This window comes from Bombus vancouverensis, unplaced genomic scaffold (genome assembly GCF_051014615.1).
Source record: "Bombus vancouverensis nearcticus unplaced genomic scaffold, iyBomVanc1_principal scaffold0050, whole genome shotgun sequence".
Taxonomy (NCBI): domain Eukaryota; kingdom Metazoa; phylum Arthropoda; class Insecta; order Hymenoptera; family Apidae; genus Bombus; species Bombus vancouverensis.
In genome coordinates, this window is record NW_027468941.1 from 271020 (window position 1) to 296882 (window position 25863).

Genomic DNA, 25863 nt, shown 5'->3' on the forward strand with positions numbered 1-25863 from the left:
CTAATTATTAAAGTTAAAGTAGTGTCGACTATAAAAGGATGAAGAACACGCACTCAGCTTATTTATTATTCATATTAACTCTTCCGAATTTTTCTGTCCCGTGGCTCGCCACACGCAGACCCTATTCTTCAAGCAAGATGATTGCCAGATGTCGATGCGTCTCCGTCTCTTGTCCTTTCTTTGCAATGCTATATCTTAGATATAAAGATATCTCAGATATATATAGTCCTCAAATGTTCCATATCTTTTCATTTACTTATACTCTCATCTTATTCTTCTGGTCTGAAAGTATAACTGTTACAACTTTTAATGGTATTTTGTTTTTATCTTTTGAATATATCCCGCTTCATTTATCACTTTTAATTTATCGTCATCCCTTTGAGTTCATCTACCTTATCTTGTACTTCCAAGTTTTCTTCTTTTTCTATCCATCTTGTTTCCTTATCTCTTGTTATTTTTCTCTAGCTTAACATCTTGTATTAGGTGTAACTAAATATATTATTTGCCTTTCTTATCTTCTTTAATTTGTCTTTCATATTTCTCATTTCCCTAAACATATCTATCTTTTTCAGGATTTCAAATTTCATGCCTTATTCCCTGTGTTCACAACTATATTTCCTTTGTTTATACTTGTTGTTATCTATTCTTTGTCTTTTGTTGCCATTTTGCTGTTTATGATGTGTTTTTCTAATTTTCCTCTTGTGTTTCTTTCCTCTGCCATTTTAGTTGTAACTGTCTACTTTCTTGAGCTTTCTTTGTTCCGTTGTAGTTTCCTATTATCTGTTTTATCTTTTTCTGTTTTTTTATTTATTTCACTGTCAGAATTTCTTGTTTCTTACTGTTCGGGAAGTGATACATTTACACTGTACATGAGAGTGTGTGTGTAAGGGTCAGAGGGCGTCAAGGTCTTAGTGGAGACAAAAGACTGTTGCCAGATGTTAGAAGAATCTAGGATAGTCGGTTGGCGACAAGCGTGCGTGCAAGACGTTCTTCAGAGTGTAATATAGATGTATAGCTGTTGTGTGTGAAATATAGTCAATTATTTGTATTTCCAAATCCTCGAATTTCCTTAACACATATATGTGAGTATGAGTGTGTGTGCAAGTATGTGCGTGCGCAGCGTCTCGTAGAACAAAAGAACGGAGAAAATGATTGTGAGACAAAAAGAGTGCTGAGACACGTTTAGTGTGTATCTACGAATATCTTGTAAATCACATATTAAATAAATATGAAACTATTTTAATATCATTTCTATGTGTAATGTGAGTGTTGCTATATGCTTATTTCGGCAACTAAGATCCACAACCCTCAACAATAATAAGACTATTAAACTGTTATAAAAGTAATATAGAAACACGGCTTATTTAAAAATTATTTACAATGTAATGTTTTGTCTATGATGAAGTATTTACTTCTAGAAAAACTCTACTTCTTTTTCTTCTGTATACTCGTGACCTGGACACAGCTGTTACTGTGAAAATAGAACTTAGTGAAGCAAAAAAATTAACGAAAAGGAGAGGTCCATATTATTGTGTCCTTGAATATAAATGTTGTTTTTGGGTCACAAGGTCTAGAAACAAAAGAGCTATAAGTAGATTTTTATTGCTGTTTCTTGTAACTTACAACTAGAGTTACATACCAAGATTAATGTTTTGGTAACGCCCATTGCTGTCAATGTATCAACGTGCTCCCTATTATATTCTATTGTAATGTAACACTGCTAAATTCATCATCTGGATCAGCATATACTATACCTGTACTTAAGCTTACTTCAATATATATTTCTATTAGAAATTTATCCACGCGTTCCTCTATCAGATAACCTCAACAGTCCAGAAGCACTTTTTCGGATGACAATATTATGATATCTACGTTAAACAGAAGATTTCATTACATTATCAATCAGCCCTAATATTTTCATAACTAATAATTCCCTAAATTTTCTATTTGTATTCTTCTTTATCGTAATCTTGTAAACTATTAAAGCGTTTTTCTGTAATTCCCAGAAGAAACTGAATGTCAAGTTTCCAGTATCGTTTGAGCCCTTTTCTAATTGTAGTGGCATAAGAAAACATTTGATCCGCTATACTTTATTGTATGCAAGAGCAGCTAGTAGTTTCAATCTTCCAGATGACTGTTGCCTCGTAAAAGCAGCAACGAATATTTCTTGTACTTGGTACCATGATGGGAGTGAGCTTTGTTGATAAATCTCACGAATCTCTCCATTTGAGTGCGACAATATCATTCTTTAATACATATATTAACTTATAAATTAATATATACATTAAATTCTAAAAAAAAGGCAATAATTTCTTTGGATAATATCTCTCCTGTTTTTTTAATAAATCAGTGTATAGTGTACCTCACAGATTGATAGAAGCAATAAAAAATAAAGGAAAATCCACTAAATATTAAATAAAAGGATAACAAAATTATCATTGAATTGTTTCACAGCCAAGAACACAATTTTAAGAGGAAATTTAAGTTTTTCCAGAGTTCGAAAGGAAACAATTTTTGTTTGTTCTATCTTCAGTTTTGTTTTATATTGTAATACGAAATTATACAAACGATTCTTTCAATTTTTGTTTTAGTATCATAAAAAAACTGAAAATAGGGTTGAGTTTATAATTATTCGCAGCAGTATATGTGGTAATTAATACAAGTGTTAAAAGATGTATAAAGGCGAGAAAAATATAACTAGCAGGAGAGTTTGAAAACGTGTCAACAAGTATCTATGAATCAGAGTTATTTTGTTATGAAATATATTGGCGCACGATAACTCACTTATTATTAGCTTTCCTTATGTTTTGAAATATTAATTTATGCTTAAATATAACAAAATATGCAAAAATATCTACATTACGTACGCTTTGAATATATTTCATGTGTGTTTTACATTCTTGAATACATAAAAATTTAGCTCAATCTAGTCATGCGGAATCGTTGAATTAATTTTTATGTGCAGTACAATGCAGATTCATGATTAAGGTCAGGGGCGTGTAACGAATCTTCACCTGGATTAGACATTGTTGTTATGCAATAGAGAAGATATTTACTAGTACAAATATGATTATTACAGAATTTGACAAGTAATCGTGGTAATTAGATACTCGAGGTGCTAATGACAATGAAATGCGGTAGATGATGCTTGCCTTAGCAGAAATATTTGTTGCATCGCGTATTGTGGTTAGGTTTTCTCCTAGACCTTTAGCTTTTTCAATAAACTAAGAAATGTAAGAAGAAATGTTGCGTTTGAGATACCTTTTCGCTCTAATTATTATTTAGACTTGTTTAAATGTTCACAATGCAATAACAATACGTATCATTTTATTCGGGAGAGTCCACAGAATTTTTTCGTCTCAACCCTAACTCAATAGCTGCTACTATAATAACGTAAAATATTTCCAAAGTTGAAAATTTGCAATTCTCTTCAAAATTGATTTTTTCGAAAATTGTGAGTTATAAAGAAAAAACGGTTTACAAATTCGAGTGTAGCTTGCAAAAATCTACAAGAATCGCCTATCGAAGGTTGCAAAATTAGATACGTGTCGAACAGTGAACAGATTTTATTCCCATTTTTCACTTATTTTTGCATGTAAAGTAACTTCCGTCTGCCTAGTCGGTAACTAACCGAATTTACATGTTTCAAACATATTTCCAAGATCAATTTTCTTGAAAACAAAGCCTGTTATTCTTTATATTTTTCTTGTTTTTCTTCGTGTAAAATTGTTTATCGTTTGTTGACCGTATTTCACAGGACCTTATGTTTCATATATTCTAACATAACGTATTCATATAAATATTCGCAGTATAATAATCGCTATTTTCGATATTAAAATCATTGTACAAGCGGAAAGGGGGTGATTCTACGCGAAAAAAGAAGTCGAAAAATAGAATAAAAATTTTTCGTTTGAGGCTTTGTTTTCGAGAAAATCGACTTTGAATTTTCGCTCGGTACGCGTGCACTTTATCACGTCTCGTTATAACGAATCTCACTGTAGATCGTTGTCTCGATGGAAAAATTAAAAAAAAAATTAAAAAAGAAAATTTTTATTCTACATTTTCGACTCCTTTTTTCGCGTAGAATCACCACCCTTAAGCTTGTACCACCAGTTACCAACTACCTCGTATATGTCGGAGATGAAAGAACATCGGGGCCTTTCTTTTGGAATTTTTGGGAAGATCCCCAATACTTTAGTCTAAATTATTTATTATAGCTATACTTAAATAATAAAACTTAGAGGTAGTTGTTATGATTCAATCTGTAGCGGCACACGAGTCAGAGGACAATTCAAATCCTGTTGTTGTTTTGCCTCGGAGTATCAAGACCGTTAGGTTACAAGTAATGTAAGAACAAATAAACTCCGGGCAAAATAACGTCGCCGCTACATGCAACCGTCAAACGTAGACGAATTCGAATTTTCCGGTTCTTTCCCGACCAGTATAAATGAACGGACGCGATCGCGAGCGAGAGAGTATCGAACAGTATCGAAGAGCATCAACGAGTATAAACGAGTATCGAAGTGTATCTGCAGAGTTTCTCCGAGTATTTATCGAGTATTTATTCCGCGACTTGTATTTGTACCAACGATTCGCGAATTAGGCTGTAAATAATTTAGTTATTTATTTATTTATTTACTCACAATATTGTATTATCGTAAAGTAATTTGAATTAGAGGTCGGTTGAAATTAGAAAAAACCGTGTACGTCGTCTTTCTGTGGTTCGTTTACATTTAAGAGCGCTTATGTGACTAAAGTCACGTAGTTCTTACAGTGATGTGAGAAAAACAATAAACAACGAGAGGTCAGAGTATGCGAGTTGAAAAGTGAGTGGATTGCGAGAGTCAGAGTTGATCGAGACGTCGGAGAGTAGAGTTGAGAGAATTGATCGAGTTGTCAGAGTTGCTAAAGAGGGAGGGAGGGAGAGAGAGAGAGAGAGAGAGAGAGAGAGAGAGTGTGTGTGTGCGTGTTAGATTCGTTGTGACGAGAGTTGCCAAGTAACTGTAAAGTTATTTGAGATAGATACGAGCATCGCATTTAGTTTCAGTTAAACAAACATCGTTCTCTGTCCAATTAATACCTGTATATTCAATTCATTATTAATAAATTGTAAGTAATCAGGAAAAAATTTATATCTTAATTTCCACGATACTACAATATATTTGACGGACTGAGACAGCAATATTTCGCTCTCGTTATTTCACTCAACCATTCATCGACCAATCCTTCACAAATCCGATTATGTTTGGCCGAGATTTGTGACACTGGCTTGGCCTCGAGGTGACACAACTGGTCGCCGAACGTAGCCACGGTGACGCGATGAACGTTCTTGCCTAACAGAGAACAATATTGTGGGACACATGTTGTATTAACAATCAAACCCCGGGCAGGAGCAATGTCGGCTCTACGCGGGTCTGCCTAGCAACGGCGGCTGGAATTTTGTTGATATCCCCGGCCAATATGCAACGAACAAACGCGATCGTAAGGAGAGGAAAATTTCCATCAGTCTTTTATTCTTGCGATCACCTTGGAGAGTTTGCACATCGTCTTTACGTGCAGTATTATACCAAGCGTCACAGCAAACGTTACTTTGTGCTTCAAAATATATTCTACGTTTAACAAAGAGTTACCCGGTTGACCGTGGATTCGTTATTGAACCTAAGAACATTGTCTTTAATATCTCGAGTGTCTAATCACCACGGTTATTTATCAAACTTTGTAAAAATCAATATTTATACCAGTAAATATAATCTCTATTGTACAACAACGATGGCTAGTCCGAATAAAGATTCGTTACACGCCTCTAAACCTAACGCTTACTCGACATATATGTATATGTAACGAAAGTTAAGAAAGTTGGAAAGAAAACCCACGCTGTCTCGAAGATATCTTGTTTTTCAGATGCTATAAATTGACAAATTACTAGATATTAGTATTGACATTATTTGATGTCATATCTGACCTTAAAGTATAAATAAAATCAATCTAGGAATTAATGAAATTTCAAACATTTTTTCTAAGAAAACAGAAGTTTCGTTCCTCCTAATGAGTATCACATGATGCAATAGGAAAATAATTTGACATTGAAAATCGTGTCAAGATCAATTTCGAAGCTATAAAATCGTCTTAAAAAAACGCCGTGATAAAAAATTTTTTGACACCTTGTACAAAGGTGTATATCAACGTAAGTGTACCTGTATGTCTATATTCGAGGTTATTTATCTATTCAAGATAGCAAAGTAAAAATACTATATAGAGGATTTAATTAATGTGTATATCAACGTATGTATCACTATATATAATACAATAATATTCTCGATATACGTACATGCGTCATAGAAGGTCGTTCGGGGAAAAATGTTCATGACACCGATACAAAAGTACCATATGGAGGATTTAATTAATGTGTGGATCAACGTATATATCATTATATGTAATTATATCATTATTATCAATATTATATATAATTATTATATTGTTATTATCATTATATGTAATTATATCATTATATGTGCATTTGGCAAATATTATTTGACATCTGGAAGCGACATGTTATTTATCTATTCAAGATAGCAAAGTAGAAATAGCATATAGAGGATTTAATTAATGTGTGGATCAACGTATGTATCACTATATGTAACAATAATATTGACTGTATATGTACGTGTGTAATAAAAGATTTCCGGTTTACAATGTTTACGATACTGATACAAAAATACCATATAGAGGATTTAATTAACGTGTATATCTACGTATATATCATTATATGTAACAGTAACATTATGTGCATATGCGTATAATATTGGTTAAATGCGTTAAAGTGAAATGTTATTTACCTATTCAAGATAGCAAAGTAAACATACCATATAGAGGATTTACTACTGTTAACACTCGGTATTCTCGTATTCAAAGTATTTAACCAAATAATTTGGGAATCCAGCGGACGAGCTTGTATTTAATATGATTATATTTAATATAACAACTTTACTCAATATACGCGTAGGATTTTAAATGTCATGAGGGTTGCAGTGGACTCAATTTTAATGTACCACACTTATACGTTAAACGTTTTGCTCATTGGTGACCTTATCTTAATCTTTTTCTTCTGCTATGCGAGTGACAGTAAGTTTGATAGTAATCGGAACACGCGATTTCTTTAAAACACAATCTTATTTTCCGCCCGACGAACACGATACGAGACGAGAGAATGATTTATGAACACGATTTTCGAGTGATTCTTTTCGACAACTATTAAGCTTCATTTATAGCAATAGTCACTACCATAATCATGGTCAATCGTGGATGACGCAGTTACGCATTAATTCACTTTAACAATCCTGAATAATGGTTAATATCATACTGTAAATGTACACGTTAAAATTACGCTAATGACAGTTGTCTCGTACAATTTGTTCATTTACTTTGCAACAAAAAGAACGCATCTGCAAGCGTGTTAATCGGATAACGACGAACTTCATTTCGCAAACACAGTTGAAAAATAGCAGCGTTGTGTCCGTACTCTTTAATATCCCATTATATGGAAGTTAACGACCGGAAAATACACGGCTCGACTACTTGAAGGAAGTAGCTCATGAGCAAGTCTTTTGTATCCTCGCAATGGTATAATTCCTGTAACGTCTCGTTCTCGGAGGATTTATTTCGTTGATTTGTACTTGTTTATTGCTTTTGTGTTTTCATGAATGGAGCATGTCGCATGCGAATCGTAATATGGTTTTAATGGCGTTTTGACTTCAATGATATCAGCGGCTGATTGCGCTTCCCGTAAGAAGCTTCCAATCATTATGTATTTTAGGAACAACAAATAAGGATATTTAGAGAACGAATTAATTATTCAATTGTTCGCGCAAGAAATACCTGTCTCTTTTTCGAAAGTTATAAATGCTGTTTTCAAAGAGTTCCTTAGCTCACCATAAACCAGATAAGAATTTTTGGTTCCGTCTAGAAAAAGAAACCTTCAGATCAAACCGAAAGGGGTTCGGATTATATTTTCTAATCGTATTTGTATATTTCTTTTTACGGTCAGCTTGTCATCCACGTACAATCGAACAGAGAGTCCATTAATTATTTCCCTTCGACTTGTTTCAGGGGGAGCATCTCGGAAGCCATGCCGGCTGACGAGTTCGCTGGAAATCGAAACAGAAGCAAACCAAGACTGCAACCACCTTAACGAACCGCTATTATCACTGGCAAGGTCATCGGGCAGACCGGATCTAATCATGCTCACGCCGACCATGCTTCCTGTGCACTCGTTCCTCTTTCTTAACGACGTCAACCAGAAGATCGGGTGCTAAAAAATTCGAAATCGAGTTGATTGAAAATCTCAAGGAATATTAAAAAAAAAATACGAATAAACAATTTGATATAGAAATCATCCATTTTGGGCAAAGAAAAGAAACAATCAGAAAAAGGAATAACCACAGAAGCTCTGAATTTCATTGCTTCCTAATGGTACTTCCTTGGATATTTTTACATTCTGGAGGCGTGAACGAACTCTGAAAAACAGAAACGACTTCTATCGGATGATCGAAAGAACTACCTGGACACTGAGTATAATTATTCACACGTGCGGATGCCATTTCCGGCTTGTTTCTCCATGAAGAAGGTCAGCTTCAGTTTTTGCCACTTGTAGATAGAAGTTGAAGTGGCGGACGTCTTAACGAGGTTGCTAGAATGTCAAAGAAATAGATGAGGGAAATATTATGAAGATATATTTATGAATATCTAATTGAGCATTTAATTAAGAACTTAATCGAAAGACCAAAATAAGTTGGTTCTTGAGACCAAGTACCTATCTAAGTATAATAGTCTTTTGTACTTACGGTTTAGTAAGAGGACTCGAGTAAAACGATTACTCGTTAAAAGGAACAATAGAATAATCATGCCTCCGCAGACGGTGGTCTCTGCTTTCATGCCTCATCGCGGAGAATCTCAGCGAAAAAAGTGTCCCGAAGCGTGAGCTGAAAGGTGGCTATGTAGGCTGCCTAGTGAATGCCGTCGCCATGGTGGAGCTGGCGTGTAGCAACTCCCTAAGTCCAGGAACCTAATCCCGCGTCAGAAAGACAAAATTCGCTACGGAGAAAAGTAAACAAAAATATATATATAGGAAAGAAGAGACAAAGATTAAAGGTCGTTAAGAATTAAAGGTAATTTAATGATAAAAGGGAGAAAGAATTGTGTAAAAATTCTACTGAGAAAGAAAAGAAAGAAGAAGCCTCCAACGAGAAAGACGTGCTCAGAAGCGAGTCCCGCGTAGCGCCATGTACAGGAGCAGGAAGAAGCGCAGTCCTCCACTTAATTTAATCGTTTTACATAAAACATTTCAATCTTTTTTCTTCTAAATACTTTACCTATATTTCATCTGGCTGAATATTCCATATTTTTAAAGCTTGTTGATAATTACAAATGCGTAATTATCATTCTGAAGCTAGAAATTTGAAATAAAATTGCTCTGCGCGAAAGGAAATAAATCAACGTTTTATATATAGCTGTTAAAATGATATAATAAGTTTCAGTAAAATAGCTTCACTAAAATTTGTGACTTTTTTCCTTTTCTATTTTTTTTTTTTTTTTGATTTTATGTGTTCAAGGGCGAACGTTCCCTCTCATTTCTTGTAAAGGGCTGACGATTCAGTGGATGGTCCGGGTAAATTTAAATTGTAAATGAACGCATTGCTGGTTTCAAGTAAAAGCCTGGATAAGAGCGGATATGGTATGAGAGTCTGTCGTGGAAAGGGGAACAGGCCGCTTTTATTTGTAAAGTTTGAATCTCTTCGATATTGAAGATGTTGAAGCTGCAAGTATGTATTTCATTTTAATCCATTCGAGACCGAGATTTAATTGTAAGACGATACCTAGGTGTCGGTACGATCTGAATGTTTAGTTAGAATGATTCTGTGTTTTACTCTCTCCAGGGTATCCTTTTCATACTTTGATTTTAAATCGATGACAATCTTAAATAGTATGCCTCATATTTTTAAAATATAAAATTATATACTATGTTATTCTATAATGTATTATGTATAGTCATATATATATATATATATATATATATATATATATATATAATAATTCTATATTGAAAAAAATATGAAATTAACATGATATATACATTACTACATAAGTTATATATAAAATATGTATATTATACCCTTGCCTACTGACTGATATGAATTTCTTTCGGTCTCGAATGCGTTAAAAGAGAGCGCAAAGAAGTCGAAATTACTTATTGTAATTAGTAAAACGACCTGAGAGGCAGACAGATACAAGAAAGAAGGAATATTATATTAGCGGCATTATCATGTTTTTGCTCTCTTTAAGTCTTTCATCGAGACAGACAATCTACAGGTATTAATCGACCAATTTCTCCAAGCTGATAACTTCGAATTGATGTTTATATATAAGAAGTGTTATGTGTTAATCTGTCTAAATGTTTAAAAGGTGTTATAAATTAAATGTTGTTAAACGATACGTAATTGCCTTTTGATCGTAAATTTTACTATCAAGGGGTCTTTTATGTATGCGTAATCATTGTGAATTATAACAATTTATGTGATCGATATTAAAGGTGTTTAAAAGCATGTGTGTTTTTCTATATTATTATTTTCCTATATTATTATCCTATATTATTATAGCATTCCTATATTATTATAATATCCAATTACATGTTGATACACAGGATATACAGATTATTATTTATAACGTTTTGGTTTTTTTAATTGAGTCATTCATTTAGTACAAATGATAAGAAATTAGTAATAATTCACAAAAAAAGAATATGGTAGTAGAAATATTATAAAAAAACATTTTCTGTTTTAGTGTAGAGTTACTCCTTCTTACAGACAGTGTCGTACAAATCTGTACGTCTCTGAGAAACTGTAGGTATCTGAGCCCTTACTTCCTCAACAACTTTTAGATCTGATAGAAAAAAAGAAACATACGAAGTAATAAGTAATGCTTACTAATAAATTCAACAAATACAGAGGAAGATGGCTAAATCGATAAATTAACGAGGCTAAAAATTAATTACATCATGGATCTCTCGCTTTTAATTTTAAGCTGTAAATTACAGATATCGGTGACTGCCATATTCTCTTGAGTTTCCAAATCGTAAAGAATCTTTCCCCATGGATTGGTCAACTGTGTATGTCCCCATGCGACGTAACTTACTTAACGAACACGAGCCGGTGATATGCAGGCAACGTATAATTGATTATCATTCGCTCTGGAACGCTGAAGTAATGACCAGTGCAATGGTCCAGTGGTCATATTGAATGCCGCTGGATATATCAGCATTTGGCAACCTAACCCAGAGAAGCAGGAAATATGAAGCCACCGAATACCAATTAACTTCGTAGTTGCACGGTTCACATTCCATCATTTCTGAATATGCGAGGACAGTCCTCTTATTGTGCTTTTAATTCTTTTATTTGTTTCATTTTCAGCAAATATACTGGTTTTTTAAATTAAGCTTCTTTTTATACAGAGTTACAGATTATATTAATTTTATATAGAATATATTTAAGAAAGATATTTAATTTTTTGCTAGTTAAGTATTGATCGATTAAGTTACTGTATCTTTGTTCCGATAAATGCGTGCCATTTCCTCGAATCTAATATCATAGCAAATGCCAATACCTATTTTGCAGCCCTTCACATCGAACGTCGTTAGGGAGTTACCAGGACTGAGTGAATCACTCTCTCGAAAAGTAATCTTATTAGGAATGTCGATGTCGAATAGATGTACCTAATAACATAAAAATGTGGTCGCTAATTCTATTGCTGCAACTTTTGTAATTTAATATCAAAGTTACCAACTCCTAAACTTTAATTATTTTTTATTTAATAACTGACAGCGTTTTTATCACTTTCTTTTATTAAAAAATCTTATCATTTAATAATGTTTAAAAAGGAGAAAAAATAAGTATTTTCGTATGTGAAAAATTTATACAACAACAAACACATTACAACAAAAATGGGCGTTTCCCGTATCATAACGTATTTTATAAACCGTAAATTATAGAATTGGTTATAGTATACGTATGTACATATGTATATTCCTAAATTATTCCTAGATAGAGTCACTTTCTTCACCCCAATATTTTCAAATTCAAAGCCATAAAGGAATATATTACTTACCTTTCGGTGTTTTGCTATCAAAGTTCCATCGGGACCCCAAATAGTACAGGTATTGTACAATTTATCGCCCTCTATTTCAGGCATCGTACCACCAACTACATAGATGTTGTTTTCTTTAGCTGCGTTCGATGAAGCAACGCTCGTTTCACCATCAGGAATACTCTCGGCGTATTTTGGAAAGTACTCTGCATTGCAATATTTCAATTAATGAAAAATAACTGTCTTTTGTTCCAACCATAAATTAAATTGAAATGTTTGTCAGTTTTTTATTTTCTAAATTATCAAAATAACTAAGTTTTATATTTCGACTTAATTAAATATGCAATTACTTAGCTAATAGTATATATAATAAATTGTTTCTACAGGTTCAAAATGAAAAATGAATATTTAGAAATATTTAATTACGACAATGCTATTTGTGTTAGCATCAGTGGCTTGTTACTCAACGACTTTGCTAGTACTTTTTGAAACATAAAGTTAGTTTTCAATTAACACTTATACTAGAGGCGGAATTATAAATGCAAAATAATTGATAATACTAATTTATGACTACCTAATTATTAGTATCTTAAAAAATATATTTATACAAAAATCACGATAATCATGAAAATGGGGAAATCCTATATTCTCGAATCAATTCACAATTTATTTTGTATATTAATTAGATTCCGCGCTCATCAGTACGTACTCACTGGCGACATCGAGAAAATGTATCGGCAATTCCTCGTACGACCAGAGGATCGGAAATATCAAAGGATATTATGGCGCAGCGCGAGTGGAGAAACAGAAACATATGAGCTTAACACCGTAATACTCTTATCATAGAAATAGAAGCAGTCCTCAATTCCCGCCCGCTAACTCCTATCTCCACCGATCCAAATGATCTCCTAGCCCTCACTCCCGGACATTTCCTCATTGGCGATTCATTAATGTGCTTACGTGATCGAGATTTCAGAGACATTTCATCGAACCGACTCTCCAAATGGCAGCATATCCAACAGCTTAAACAACATTTTTGGAACCGCTGGCATAAGGAGTATTTGAACGAGCTAACCAACCGCAATAAATGGAGCAAGGGTGGACACAGCATCCAAAAGGGCACAATCGTCATCCTCAGAGAGGACAACGTTCCCTCCATGCATTGGCCTCTGGGCCGAGTTATCAAGGTTCATCCAGGCGCCGATGGTGTCATCCGGACAGCTACAGTTCAGACGGCAAAGAGCATTTTGGATCGGGGCGTCAAAAGGCTTGTCCCACTGCCAATTCAACCCGATCTCGAGAAACCCGAACAACTAGCCACCGAGACGAAATAAGATGGGAACTTCAACCACACCTCGCTAGTTTGATCGGTACCCTCTCAACGGGGGGAGAATGTTACGCCATGCGGCTTACCATAGGTCATATTCTTAACTATCGATCGCGGCACTATAATGTCGCAGACGGATCGTCGCGTCTGCCCGGCAAACAAACATTATAGTGGCAAGCGCATGGTTCATTAAGCAGGGCGACTTCCAGAAACGTCGACTCGTGGCCCGTATTTTACCTCGCGTAAAAGAATGTGGCGTGATCCGAACGTAGTGGGGGTCGCCTTCCAGAAAACACGAAAAAAATCGAAAGGCGTTCAGAACTTTTCGAGAAGTCGAACCGTCAACACATGTGGTATGTCGCGCATTACTTATCAACCAAAACGCAGTTACATTTTTTTTGTTCCATTTATATCTTTCTAGTTAATAAGTTGTTGAAATAAACATTAATTTATTTGTGTTAATTCTGTGGAATTTCATTGAACTACCCTTATTATCATAATCGAAATAAGGGGATCGATCAGTTCGTGGCGTCGATTATTTAATCGTAACGGGAACTTACAACTCTCGTTGACGTGCTATCCCGCGATCGCGTCTCTCCGCGAACGGTCGAAACAAAATGATTCACTAAAAACTGTCCTGAATTCCTAAGAATTTATTTACCGCAAAACTGACAAAGTGTTTATTTAAAAAATGAGGTTGAAGGTAGTCCTTTTCTTTCATTTCATTCATTTTCATTTTCTTTCTTAAGTATGGCTAACACAATATCTAATCAATTAAAATTTTATATTTTCACGTGAAAAGTTTCTTTAGATAATTATTATCAACATGATGACTAACTCTTACGGATTAATACGTGTCTGTAGGGCAATCCGGTGGACTTGATCGGCTTTTTACTTCGAAAGTTGAGTAATCGGTGTCGCTTTCTTACGCATCTTTGAACTGTATAAATGTTTTAAAATTGTTTGATCCAGAATGTACCACACCGGACAATCAAGAAGGCAGGTGCCTTGACTACAGAAAATGTAAACCTCTGCAAGAAATATAGCAGATACAGTACCGTACAGCCACCGATTTTTATAGACGATTAGTGTGCAGATACCAGGGCAATGTTACGATCGTTTGCTGTCCGGACGATCCAAACAAAGAGAAGAGAGAAATTTTAATAAAAACTGTGTATAAGTATAAGGCTTGGCGACCACCATACTGTGGTTTTAGCAACGTCTCTCATACCAGAGTGGTCGATGGTAAACCAGCTGAACTTGGTACGTTTTATGTCTTTCTTTCCGATTAATAATAAGCCATTTACTGCAAAGAATGAACTTTAAAGGCATTAAACAGCACATCAATGTACATTTCAATTAGACTAAATAATAATGCTATGATTTTATCGGTACTAACTTTACTTATTAACTTGAATTATTTCTTTCTTTTACTTCATGTTAGGAAGAGTATCTTTTTGCTTGAAATAAAAAATTGATATAGGAGTAATAATATGGATAGAGATCAAAAACTGTTAGGGCAGAAATTACACGTTTGAACTTTATAGTTCGGTATAGTTCAAATAGAAATTATATAGAATTATTTAATAATTTGTATTCCACTGAAATAAAAATTTAATTTCTGTCTTTATCAAATCTCTATTTCAGAGTATTTGTACGTATGTACTTATCGTCTGCTGTATGATCGAATATCGAATAGGTAATAATCGTTGTTACTCATTATGTGAGAAAAAATTATGTATATTCACAACTATGACTATTGCATTTTAGGCGCTTGGCCATGGATCGCTGCATTAGGTTTTCGTAATCCCCGAAACCCAGACAAACCACTATGGAAGTGCGGAGGTTCCCTGATATCGGCTAGGCACGTTTTGACCGCAGCACATTGTGCACATATGGATGGAATAGAAAACATACACAATCATAATATTGCCATTCTTAGATTGGTGGAGGAGGTGCCATTTTCGAGTAAGTCCTCAAATATATATATATATATATATGCTATTGAGTATTACTGAAGTATCATATCCTGAAATTTCTTACTGTACACATATATTGTGTCATAAAGCGTGTACAATTCTTTCTCATACTTTTGGTCATTCGTTTCCTGCATTTTCATTTATTTTTTTATTTTTCAGGGTACGTATATCCCATTTGTACGAAAGAGCCCCTACGAAAGAGCAACTTCGTCGGCTATAACCCCCTTGTTGCTGGATGGGGAGCATTAAGATATAGTAAGTGATATCAATTTTATAATAAAATTAAACAGTTCCAGTCTTAAATATCTTTCTTATTTTCTTCGTAGGACGACCACGACGTAATGCATTAATGGAAGTACAAATGCCAGTGATTAAGAACGCCGAATGCAAAATAGCTTATTCCAAATTTCCTAATGCACCTGATATCACTGATGGTATAATATGCGCCGAACATGCTCAGGGTAGAGAGGATTCTTGTACGGTAATTAAGTTACAGAGTTACTACAAACTATACGGTATCTGAAGACACGTCAATTCGAATTAACATCAAATCGACGTCTTAAACATTAGAAATAATAGATAAACACAATTCAATAGTTTTGCCCACTTCTCACACCTCATTATGGTATTTAATCTAATTTCCTTCTAATCTTAGTTTTGCTCAAAATACATATAACATGTACATTATAAATTGGAGTATTTCAATACACAAATCAATAGAAGATTATTACTGTATATAAGTATAATTTCAATACAATTCGATCGATATATTTCAGTATCTTTGATTAAAAATTTAACGATCCTTTCAGGCTGACCGCGGCGGACCACTGCTGATACAACATGAATGAACCTCGTATTTAATAGGTATTGTGTCTTATGCTTATAAGTGCGACACAGCTGGGTATCCCAGCGTTTACACTAGGGTCACATCGTACCTTGACTTCATTCTCCAAGCGATGCAATAATATGATATTACTGTTCCATAAATATCATTGTGTAAAAAACGTAAAGTTGGATTTTCTTATTGTGGAGATAAGAAACAGCTCAAATTTACATTGTTTTGTACGTTACAAATTATAGGCTTAAAATGTACGAAATGTAACTTTGAAAGGACACTAATTTTTTACGCACGATAAACCTCCACGACTTAGGTATGTAAAGATGATAAACGTATATTAATTCTATTAATTTGGTAATAATAAACCAACTTTCTGAGAAGTTCTGTAAATTTCGTTTCTGTTGTATCAAGAGAATAATGGAATATTCCACTTAGATCGTATACTTCTTGCATGTACATACAAAATTTTCCGGCTAATCTAAAACACTTCATAAGATAGAGAGCTTCTGGAAATTCGGACACAGAGAGTACATGAAATACAAGATAAGTCTCGTGTCTTTCAAAATTATTTTTTATTCGCTAAAAACGTCCTGTGTACTCATGCAATCACATGCAACCTCGAAACTTCACTTATTTTTTATCACTTTCCAATTCAATACACTGTTTCTGCATTTTTGACTATATGTAAGAGAAATTTCCATTCAGCCAAAGGTGTACTTACAGATTATAGATTCCTATACGACTCTCGGTAAAAATTTATCCGCACTCCAGATAGTTCAAACTTCTGTCGACCGTATTGATCCATCTGCACTCTTCGTATGACGTCAATATCTGTTCATTGCTGCTGCGTAGGTTTCATTGTGTTACGTCAATTCGTTTGTGACCGTTGCGCGAGTAATGGCGCTTTGCAATGGTGATTTGCAGGAAAACAGTGCAGGATGCTGTGATTCGTTTCTTGTGGTCGAAGGTTATGTTTGATGCCTATATTTATCAAAGATTTAATGCACATTATGGAGAAAGTGTTTTGTCACGAAGTGTGTTTGAATGGGCACAAAAGTTCAAAGAAGATCGCAGAAGTGTTATGAAAAAACAGCTGGACGCCCGTCCACATCCACGATGACAACATTGAACGTGCTCATGAACTTATGCTCTATGGAATAGACGAGTGACACTGGATAATGTGGCAAATCATTTGCAAATCAGCCACGGCTCTGCTTATGCAATAGTGCACGACAGATTTGGGTTTTAAAAAGTTTGTGCGAGATGGATGCCGAAAAAGCTGATGAAAAGGTGAAGACGACGATGCATTCGTGGTTCGCAGCTCAGCCCAAAACATTTTTTAATGAGAAAATACGAAGGTCCTTCAGCAAATGGACAAAGTGTAAATTATAAATCAAATTATATAAAGTAAATTATATATCAACAGAGCGGGTAACTTTTTACTCATCCTCATAAGACACTTAAATTTCCAATCTATTATGATGAATAAAAGAGCTTATACTATTAAATCTAATTGTATTTTGTTGCATGAGAGTACACGTGTATGTGATGTACATTACCTTTATATCCCCTTGAACGCTTCAATATTGCGCATATATACTATATTTTGTACAGATTCTATAAAATTTTGTATGTTTGTTTAGGCTGTTAATCTAGAGGCTGGAGTACAAAGAAGTGGCACAATGATGTGGGCTGATGACATTTATAATTATCAAGGAATCACCCCTACATTCGCTCAGGTATATATCGTTGACTATAATGTATTTAACATATATGATTGTTAGAATATTAATGATTAATTTTTAATTCTATCAGAATTTTAATGAAACTGTCCCTTGGGAAGGAAGAACTGATACCTTGATATCACGGTTTGTACATCCTATATGTACGACAAATTTTAGAACATTATATAATGAAGAACCAGATCGTCGTGGCCATGTGATGTGAATAAAAGGACTTGAATTTGATGATATTTTTATAATGTTAGATAACATAACTAAGTATCTTCACAGTAAGATAGGATGACATGGTTTACATGATCTTAATGTTGTTCGCTTGAGTGATGATATTATAAGGAAAAGTGTAATACCACAGGTAGGGTGATTCATAATTTAGAACTACTAACTCATGTATGTATTAAAAATTAAAGAAATATATTAAATTTTATAGGATATTTATGTTTAGTAACCAGTAATTCAGAGATTGGTATTCATGGTTACTATAACGAGGCTGTAGAAACGCACCCTTTCTTCTTTGCAAATGGTCCTGTATTTATATCTAAGCCGAAACTGGAACCTCTGAATAATTTAGATTTATTCTTGTCATTTTCTAAAATACTTATCTACAGTATACCATAAGGAATGATACCGTATCACACCTAATCAAGTGCCTTAAGAAACATCAACAGGATATCACAGTAATCCCTTATCGACTGATATGTAAGTAAAAGTTATGTGTCATTGTTATACACAGTTATGTGTTAGTGTTATACACAGTTATTTATCATTTTCTATTAATTCAGTTGTAGCCACTACAATATCTATGACACTGGTAGTAATTATAAGAACAATAATGATGTTCTATAAGAGGAAATGATGATTAGGAGCAAAAAGTTACAGGTAAGTCAAAGTATATGTTATTTGCCATTTGAAAAGAAAGTTACTAACTTAGAATTTTTTGATAAATAATAATTGTGCAAAATATATTGGATTTCAAATTTGTCAAAAATTGAAATTTAAGAAGCATTGTAATAATATAACATTAATATTTTGATTTTTCAGGAGATATCATGCGGTGGATGGATAATATGTAAAAAATATTAAGCAGTATATGAATTTTCATATTGCGTAGAGATAACAAAATGAATTTTAAAAAATGTCAACATGGTAATAAGAAATAGCATCATGACAAAGAATATATAAAGACAGTTTCATTTTTTATAAATAAAAATTTGTTGTTCCAGATTTTGAAATATAGTGAAACGTTTAATTAGTATCTTAATATCTTTAAATAATTATTATTTTAGAATCAATTGTAATTGTATCATACGTACTTTTGAATTCGTGCAAGAACATATGTAATTTTGAAGTAGTTATTAGGAAATTGTTAGACGCGAACAGTATGCGAAAAGTTAGTATGCAGTGTAATAATTATCAATCAAAACACAAGAATTAAATTCTTGAGGAAAAAATTTCCGGAATTTCTTACTTACACGATTATAAAGAAATCCATAATAAAAAGGAGCTACTTTCTAATACTTCTTTTCCTTGTAATGCCTATGTTAATGATAACGAGGTTCGACTTTTTGTTTTTAGAGGGATACTGGAAAATTTGAAAGTACAGTACCATTGGGAAGAAAATCACGATATTGAAAACGATATTTGCAAGTAAATTTCCAAAAAATCTGTTTTCAAATTTTCGCTTTCTATTTCACATTAAAAGAAAGGGCTGCCTTCTTTTTCTGCAAGACAAAACAAACATTCTGAATCTCGTATCAATGAATGATGTCAATAAGTTATTTTTCTTTTCAGATTGAACAATATTCCAGATTTATTCATAATTTCATACTACGCGAAGAATAGACTTTCATAGGTATATAAAGGAAATATTAAGTATAGGAAAACTCTTTTTCGTTGTAGGTGACATATGCTTCACGGTTGAACACATGTATTTTTGAACACATATAAATGAAAAAGTACTCTTATGGAGAAAAAGAATTGATACCTTCGATTGACATTAGATAATCTATATAAACTTATGAACAATCACTATCGGTTTGTATTTTAGGTGCACACGCAGATTTGTTGGAGTTCTTATAAAATGTACATCCTGTACGAACGTTTTATTCTTCCAAATTTTACGATACTATGTCTCATATAATAACTATATGGATTAAACGTAATATAAATGATCCGAAAATAGACTCGAACGACATTAATTGTCTTTCTATTTATACCAATATCGAAAATACAAGTAAAGCTGGAGCAATAGTATGCAAGAATGGACTATTTATTATTTTAAACCAAATCATAGCATATTCAGAATGCACAGTATTATCATGAAATGTAAATGAATCAGTTGTAAACGAACGATTTTACTGTAAAATCATTGCCTCCTTTTTTTCATCTGAAATATAGCAGCAATGAGTACATTCTTTTAATATATAATAAAACGAGATATCTTTATAAAGTTACATATGTCATCACTAGTAACTGTTATCTCGTATGACACCAAATATACCGTTAGTATGGAATGATATTTTTATGAAGATATACTTTAATGATAGATTTTATGAATGAAACGTTATATAAGAAAAATTATCTCTTGTTATTCTATGAAGTGTAGTAGCTAATGAAGATTAATTAATAACATTTAAGCCATTAATCTAAAACAATTACATCATTAATTCTTAACAGTTATATCAATAATTTATAACAACATTTTCCCATTAATTCAATGTAATTATGCTCTTAATTTATAACAGTTGTACCCTTAATCGGAAGTAACTCTACATTCATTGATTTTAATCAATACCATAAATTTGTAGTGAGTGAGTTAAAGATTTATTTTGCTTTATTTTATTAACGAAATCTATCAAGTCTTTGAAGTGCTATTTCATTTCCATATAGCATTATATTTTAACTCTGAATACAGTATTCAATTTCCAATTTCACTATTTCGTATAAAATCTGTGGTAACACAGAGTGTCGATGTATGTGTCACGTAAAATAACAAAATAAAAAAGGAATTTGAGGTAAAAAATAAAAAAAGAAAACTTTATTTTTTTTTCTAACATCAATACACTTTACAATCTACTTCCGAACTCTAGGCGTGACTTTCTAAGACTGACTCTTATGATTTTACTTTCGATCGGATCCGATTACTTTCTTTTGTCATCCCTCAACATCCCCACCGTCCATGCATTTGCTAGGCGTCCGCGATCGTTGCCACGTGCTCTTTCTTCTAGAACCTTCGGTGGAAGGACTGTTGGGATGTTGATGGTTCATTAGGCACTTCAGCGATATACATTGTCGCCGAGTGCTTTATCTCTATCGTCAGTCCGTCGGATTTGATGTATGCCGGTCGTGACATATGTAACGATATATGGTATAACGTTATAACGTATTACTTTACATGATATAACTTTATAACGTATTACGTTATATGGTATGACGTTATAACGTATTACGTTATATTTTATAACGTTATAACGTAATACGTTGTGTGCTATGACGTTATAACGTATAACGTTATATGCTATAACTTTATAACGTAATACGTTATATGGTATGACGTTATTACGTATTACGTTATATGGGATGACGTTATAACGTATTACGTTATATGTTATAACGTTATAACGCATTACGTTATATGTTATAACGTTATAACGTAATACGTTATATGGTATGACGTTATAAAGTATTACGTTATATGGGATGACGTTATATCGTAATACATCATATGGTATGCCGTTATAACGTATTAGGTTAAATGGTATGACGTTATAACGTATTACGTTTTATGGGATGACGTTATAACGTATTACGTTATATGGTATAACGTTATAACGTTATAACGTAATACGTTATATGGTATGACGGTATAACGTATTACGTTATATGGGACGACCTGTTTCTGTCTGGAGATTGATTCCTAATACAACGTGTGTCCCATTATATCAGCATCTCTAAAGTACAATTCTATGTGATTTCTAGGGAGAACAATACAATCGATCCACACCTTCGTCAGGCAAAACGTTTATCCCGTGACCGTGGCTACGTTCGGCGACCAGTTGTCACCTCGAACCCAGTTTCGCTTTCACAAATGTCAAACAATTACAAATGACAATTGCTTAATTACAGTTATGATAAAATCTAGGCTAAAGCATTAGAAGGCTTCCTCAAAATTGCAAAGGGAAGGCTCCGGTTTTCCTTTCATCTCCGACATATATAATAACCTGTTAATAGCAGCGTTCTCTTCAAGTTAACTACCCTTATTATCCCAAAAGAAATAAGGGATTGAACGATTCGTGGCGTCGATTAGTCAATCGTAACGGGAATTTACGACTCCCGTTGGCGCACTTCCTCGAGATCGCGTCTCCCCACGAACGTGCGAATTTACATATTTAACAATATATATATGGCGGGTTAATGTTGAAATTTTGGGTGTTTGGGCGTTAATTTTAGTTTCTTTACATTTTCTTCCTTTAGGAATACCTGCACTTTATCATTTATGGAAGTTTTGTTAACAGAAACGAAAAATTTAGAAAAGATATGTATAATCAAGGAATCTCAGGATAGCACACTTAGACTGCAGATTTTTCTGTATGCAAAAGTAAGTCAAAGGAAGAGGATGAAGTTTTCTTGTATAAGGCTTTGTTTCTGCTTGAGCTAGCTTACAATCAAATACGTTCAGTGTGACAGAGTATCGACAACTATTTCAAACTTTAGCTTTAAATACAAAAAGTTTACGCGCAAAAATAAGCTGAAGAAAAGAAAAATGTTTTTTTTCTTGTTTGACGTCTTATCCTGTCTGGCGGTATGGAATTATTCTGGAAAAGCCTGTATATGTACAGAGTATATAAAAAATACACTTATTTGACCGGACCACCCTAATTCTACAACTCTGGATGATACAGTTTTACAAACGTCTACTCATCGCGAGGACCAACTTGCCAACTTTTCAAAATAAGCTATGAGTCGCAATTGAACCGTTTTCTGGAGAAATGACGTTGAAATTCCATTGGGTCTTACATCGAGATTATTCGCAACAAGTTTATATTTCGCAGTCAGGTAGAAAGTAAGCAATGTGACATCAACGAGAAAACAACAAGTTTTCGTTAGCAGGTGGGATAGCCCGTGATAAACAGAATGGAGCAATCAGCGTGATTTCACATTATTACAGAATTATCTACTGTCTGAAAAAAGACTTTCAAACAAAGATTCTGATTTTATTAGCTTTCTTTTAGAATAAATAGAAAATAAAATTTGTAAATAACAATTAATCTCATTATTTTGAATAATATATTTAAACTTGTTGAAATTGCAAATAATTTATTTCTGTCTTTTAACATTTAAACAATTATTTAAATGAAAATTTATTTAATAGTGCCCAGTATTGCGCGCAACACATTTTTGGAACAACGAACAATTCGATAGTCGGTAATAGAGATAGATGGCAAAATAATTGGATTTATTGATAAAATGAGGATTAAATTGATTAAAAAAAGTAAATTGATTAAAATGTATACAAATCCTACATATACAAGAATAATATCTTGCACATCATGGTATCCAAATATACTTTCCCAGTAAAGTTCCATTTGATCCTCGTGCTAAGTGGCATACGGTGCCAGCAAACGTCAATTTTTACAAAATTTTGCATGAATCAATCGATCCAGAGGCTCCGATCCTCCGAAATCACGCTAGTGGACACTTATACGCCCTGACACTTTTTATACATGCTGTACATAAAAATATATGTATCGAAACTGTTGTTATTTCTATACTCAGAGGTAAGATCAGAGTAGTTATTATTTTATTGAATGGATAAATCTATTACACCGTTCTGAGCCAAAAAGAGCCTTTATTGCACACGCTTACAAAAACTAGGGATAAAAACAAAAAAGCATCTTAAGCCTATCGATTAAATCTATCGATTGTAACTAGCATCATCCTCTAGTTACTATTTCTTATCACTAACGTATCTGCATATGGATGGCGAGCACGAACTCACGTTGTCATTTTCAACAGAAACTTTGATACAAAGTACGCAGATTTGTGTATAAATACATTACGGTTGAAAAATTGTTGAATATTTACTACTGTATCTGTTATACTTGATCGTTAACACCTATTTTTTTCGCCTGCCTAACTTACTATCCTCAAAACGTTATCAGATTATACATTTTGTTCGGCTGATAAAATGGAATTTCTTGGAATTTAGAGCTCCCTTTACATTCACTTGTTATTGTACGAGTATTTTGCTCGTTCACCAGCCGTTCACTCATTTTATTTTGCAATCGTGACAATTTGATGCTGCTTCTCCACTCTGTATAACGTGTTACCTACAAACACCGATATGTATATAATCTGATGCATTAATTACTATACGATACACCATGAGGACGTTAATACACGCAAAACGAAATAGATAAACAGTATCTGCTAAAATTATAGCTATAATATATAATATAATATATAATATAATATAATATAGTATATTTTTGTTACAGTCGACTTCTCCAAAAGTCAAAAGCTTGTCTTGTTATTGGCACGTACCGTAAACACTCGACTAATTGCGTATTTCTTAAAGCTATATTTCCCCTCTTTACAACTTTTTTACGAGATTATTTTGAAATCAGCCCAATTGATAAACCATTTCAATTTTCAATCTCTATATCCAAAATTTATTATAATCAATTCTATTTTAGTTTTTGCTATCAAAGGAACATAAATTGGAAGTTGAAACAAAAAACATGGGTTCTAATTAAATATTACTATCTGCTTCTATTCTTAATCGTTACGAATTATTTATACATTATTACCAATTATCAATTGTTTATTATACATTGCTCGTTGCATTCACCCTATTACCCCTACACTTCCGTATCATCAACCATATTGCTATCTTCGAATAATTTTCCTCAAACGCAAAATTTCCCACGTACCTAACCTTTTAATTTCAAAGCTAATTAATTCACGGACATCTTCGATCTTTAACAAGCGTGTATCCTACCAATGATTAGCAGCTACTCTTCATTAATTCATTAATTCATTGATTCAATCTGTAACGTTTCGAGTATGTACATCGCATGTCGTATCATTGTATCGGTATTGTATCTGTTGATTCGAAAGATAGCTGGTTACTCAGGTGGCTAAATTGATCTCGCCATAGACGAAACTTATTTGTGTATCCATCTATGTATATATAAAAGATATACACAAGCAAACAGATAAGGCAATCGAGAATCAATGGATTCAATAGCCGGTAAATATTTACAAAAAAAGGAGATACCGCCGATTTTGACATTTTTTAAATATTTTGTTAATGTTATCAGTTTGAGTAAGATTTTATTCGAGGATTGCCGTTCATTAAAAAGTTAATATCAAAAAAGTTCAATGAGTCATTTGCATTTAAGAGAGTGTACTTAGTCAGATTCTTAGTAAACACTTATCCAACAGCCGATCGTTTAGTAATTTTCGATTCGATTATTCGTGTTCGTTTTTTCGTGTTCGATAACGTTTTGCAGAAGAAGATTCGATTCAATGTTTGTAATATGTCGTGTATACAATTTTGATAATTACATTCGATAATTGCACAAAAATCGGGACTGAAACGTTACAATTATGGAGACGTAGGAACGACTCTATTCCTCAAAATTGACAACGCGAATGAAAGAGAAAGAGAGCCTCGTTAAAGACTGGCGATAAGTTGAAAGATTCTTATTTGCGATTTTTGATCAATGAAATTTTTGCTAATATGTTTCTCGCGTTTTACTGGTTAAAATGACACCAAACACGATAAAATTTGGAACATATTTGCTTACTTAATAATTGATAATTAAATATTATTCATATTAT

The 25863-nt window shown here is 33.3% G+C and overlaps 2 protein-coding genes across 7 annotated transcripts; one reads left to right on the top strand and one right to left on the bottom strand.

Annotated features, from left to right (window-relative positions):
* Positions 1 to 5140: 5140 nt before the first annotated feature.
* On the bottom strand, positions 5141 to 17131 carry LOC117164007 (omega-amidase NIT2-like). Of its 4 annotated transcripts, none has more exons than XM_076627221.1 (7): positions 17001 to 17131; positions 12157 to 12341; positions 11656 to 11764; positions 11188 to 11321; positions 8841 to 9090; positions 8558 to 8686; positions 5141 to 8308 (listed from the first exon to the last, which is right to left on the bottom strand). In XM_076627221.1, the coding sequence occupies exons 2-4, from the start codon at positions 12238 to 12240 to the stop codon at positions 11188 to 11190; spliced, it is 327 nt and encodes a 108-aa protein (XP_076483336.1). In that variant the 5' UTR covers positions 12241 to 12341; positions 17001 to 17131; the 3' UTR covers positions 5141 to 8308; positions 8558 to 8686; positions 8841 to 9090. The 4 variants fall into 4 exon arrangements, with proteins under 4 accessions (XP_076483336.1, XP_076483335.1, XP_076483337.1 ...); XM_076627220.1 differs by having other exon boundaries at positions 8841 to 10935; positions 11048 to 11321; XM_076627222.1 differs by lacking the exon at positions 11188 to 11321.
* Positions 14346 to 17007, top strand: LOC143304705 (venom protease-like). Of its 3 annotated transcripts, XM_076627224.1 has the most exons (5): positions 14346 to 14725; positions 15110 to 15161; positions 15233 to 15696; positions 15768 to 15922; positions 16251 to 17007. In XM_076627224.1, exons 4-5 carry the CDS (start codon positions 15791 to 15793, stop codon positions 16287 to 16289), a joined length of 171 nt encoding a protein of 56 aa, XP_076483339.1. In that variant the 5' UTR covers positions 14346 to 14725; positions 15110 to 15161; positions 15233 to 15696; positions 15768 to 15790; the 3' UTR covers positions 16290 to 17007. The 3 variants fall into 3 exon arrangements, 2 of the variants coding, with proteins under 2 accessions (XP_076483339.1, XP_076483338.1); XR_013061364.1 differs by lacking the exon at positions 16251 to 17007 and having other exon boundaries at positions 15768 to 15866; XM_076627223.1 differs by lacking the exon at positions 16251 to 17007 and having other exon boundaries at positions 15233 to 15866.
* Positions 17132 to 25863: the final 8732 nt, after the last annotated feature.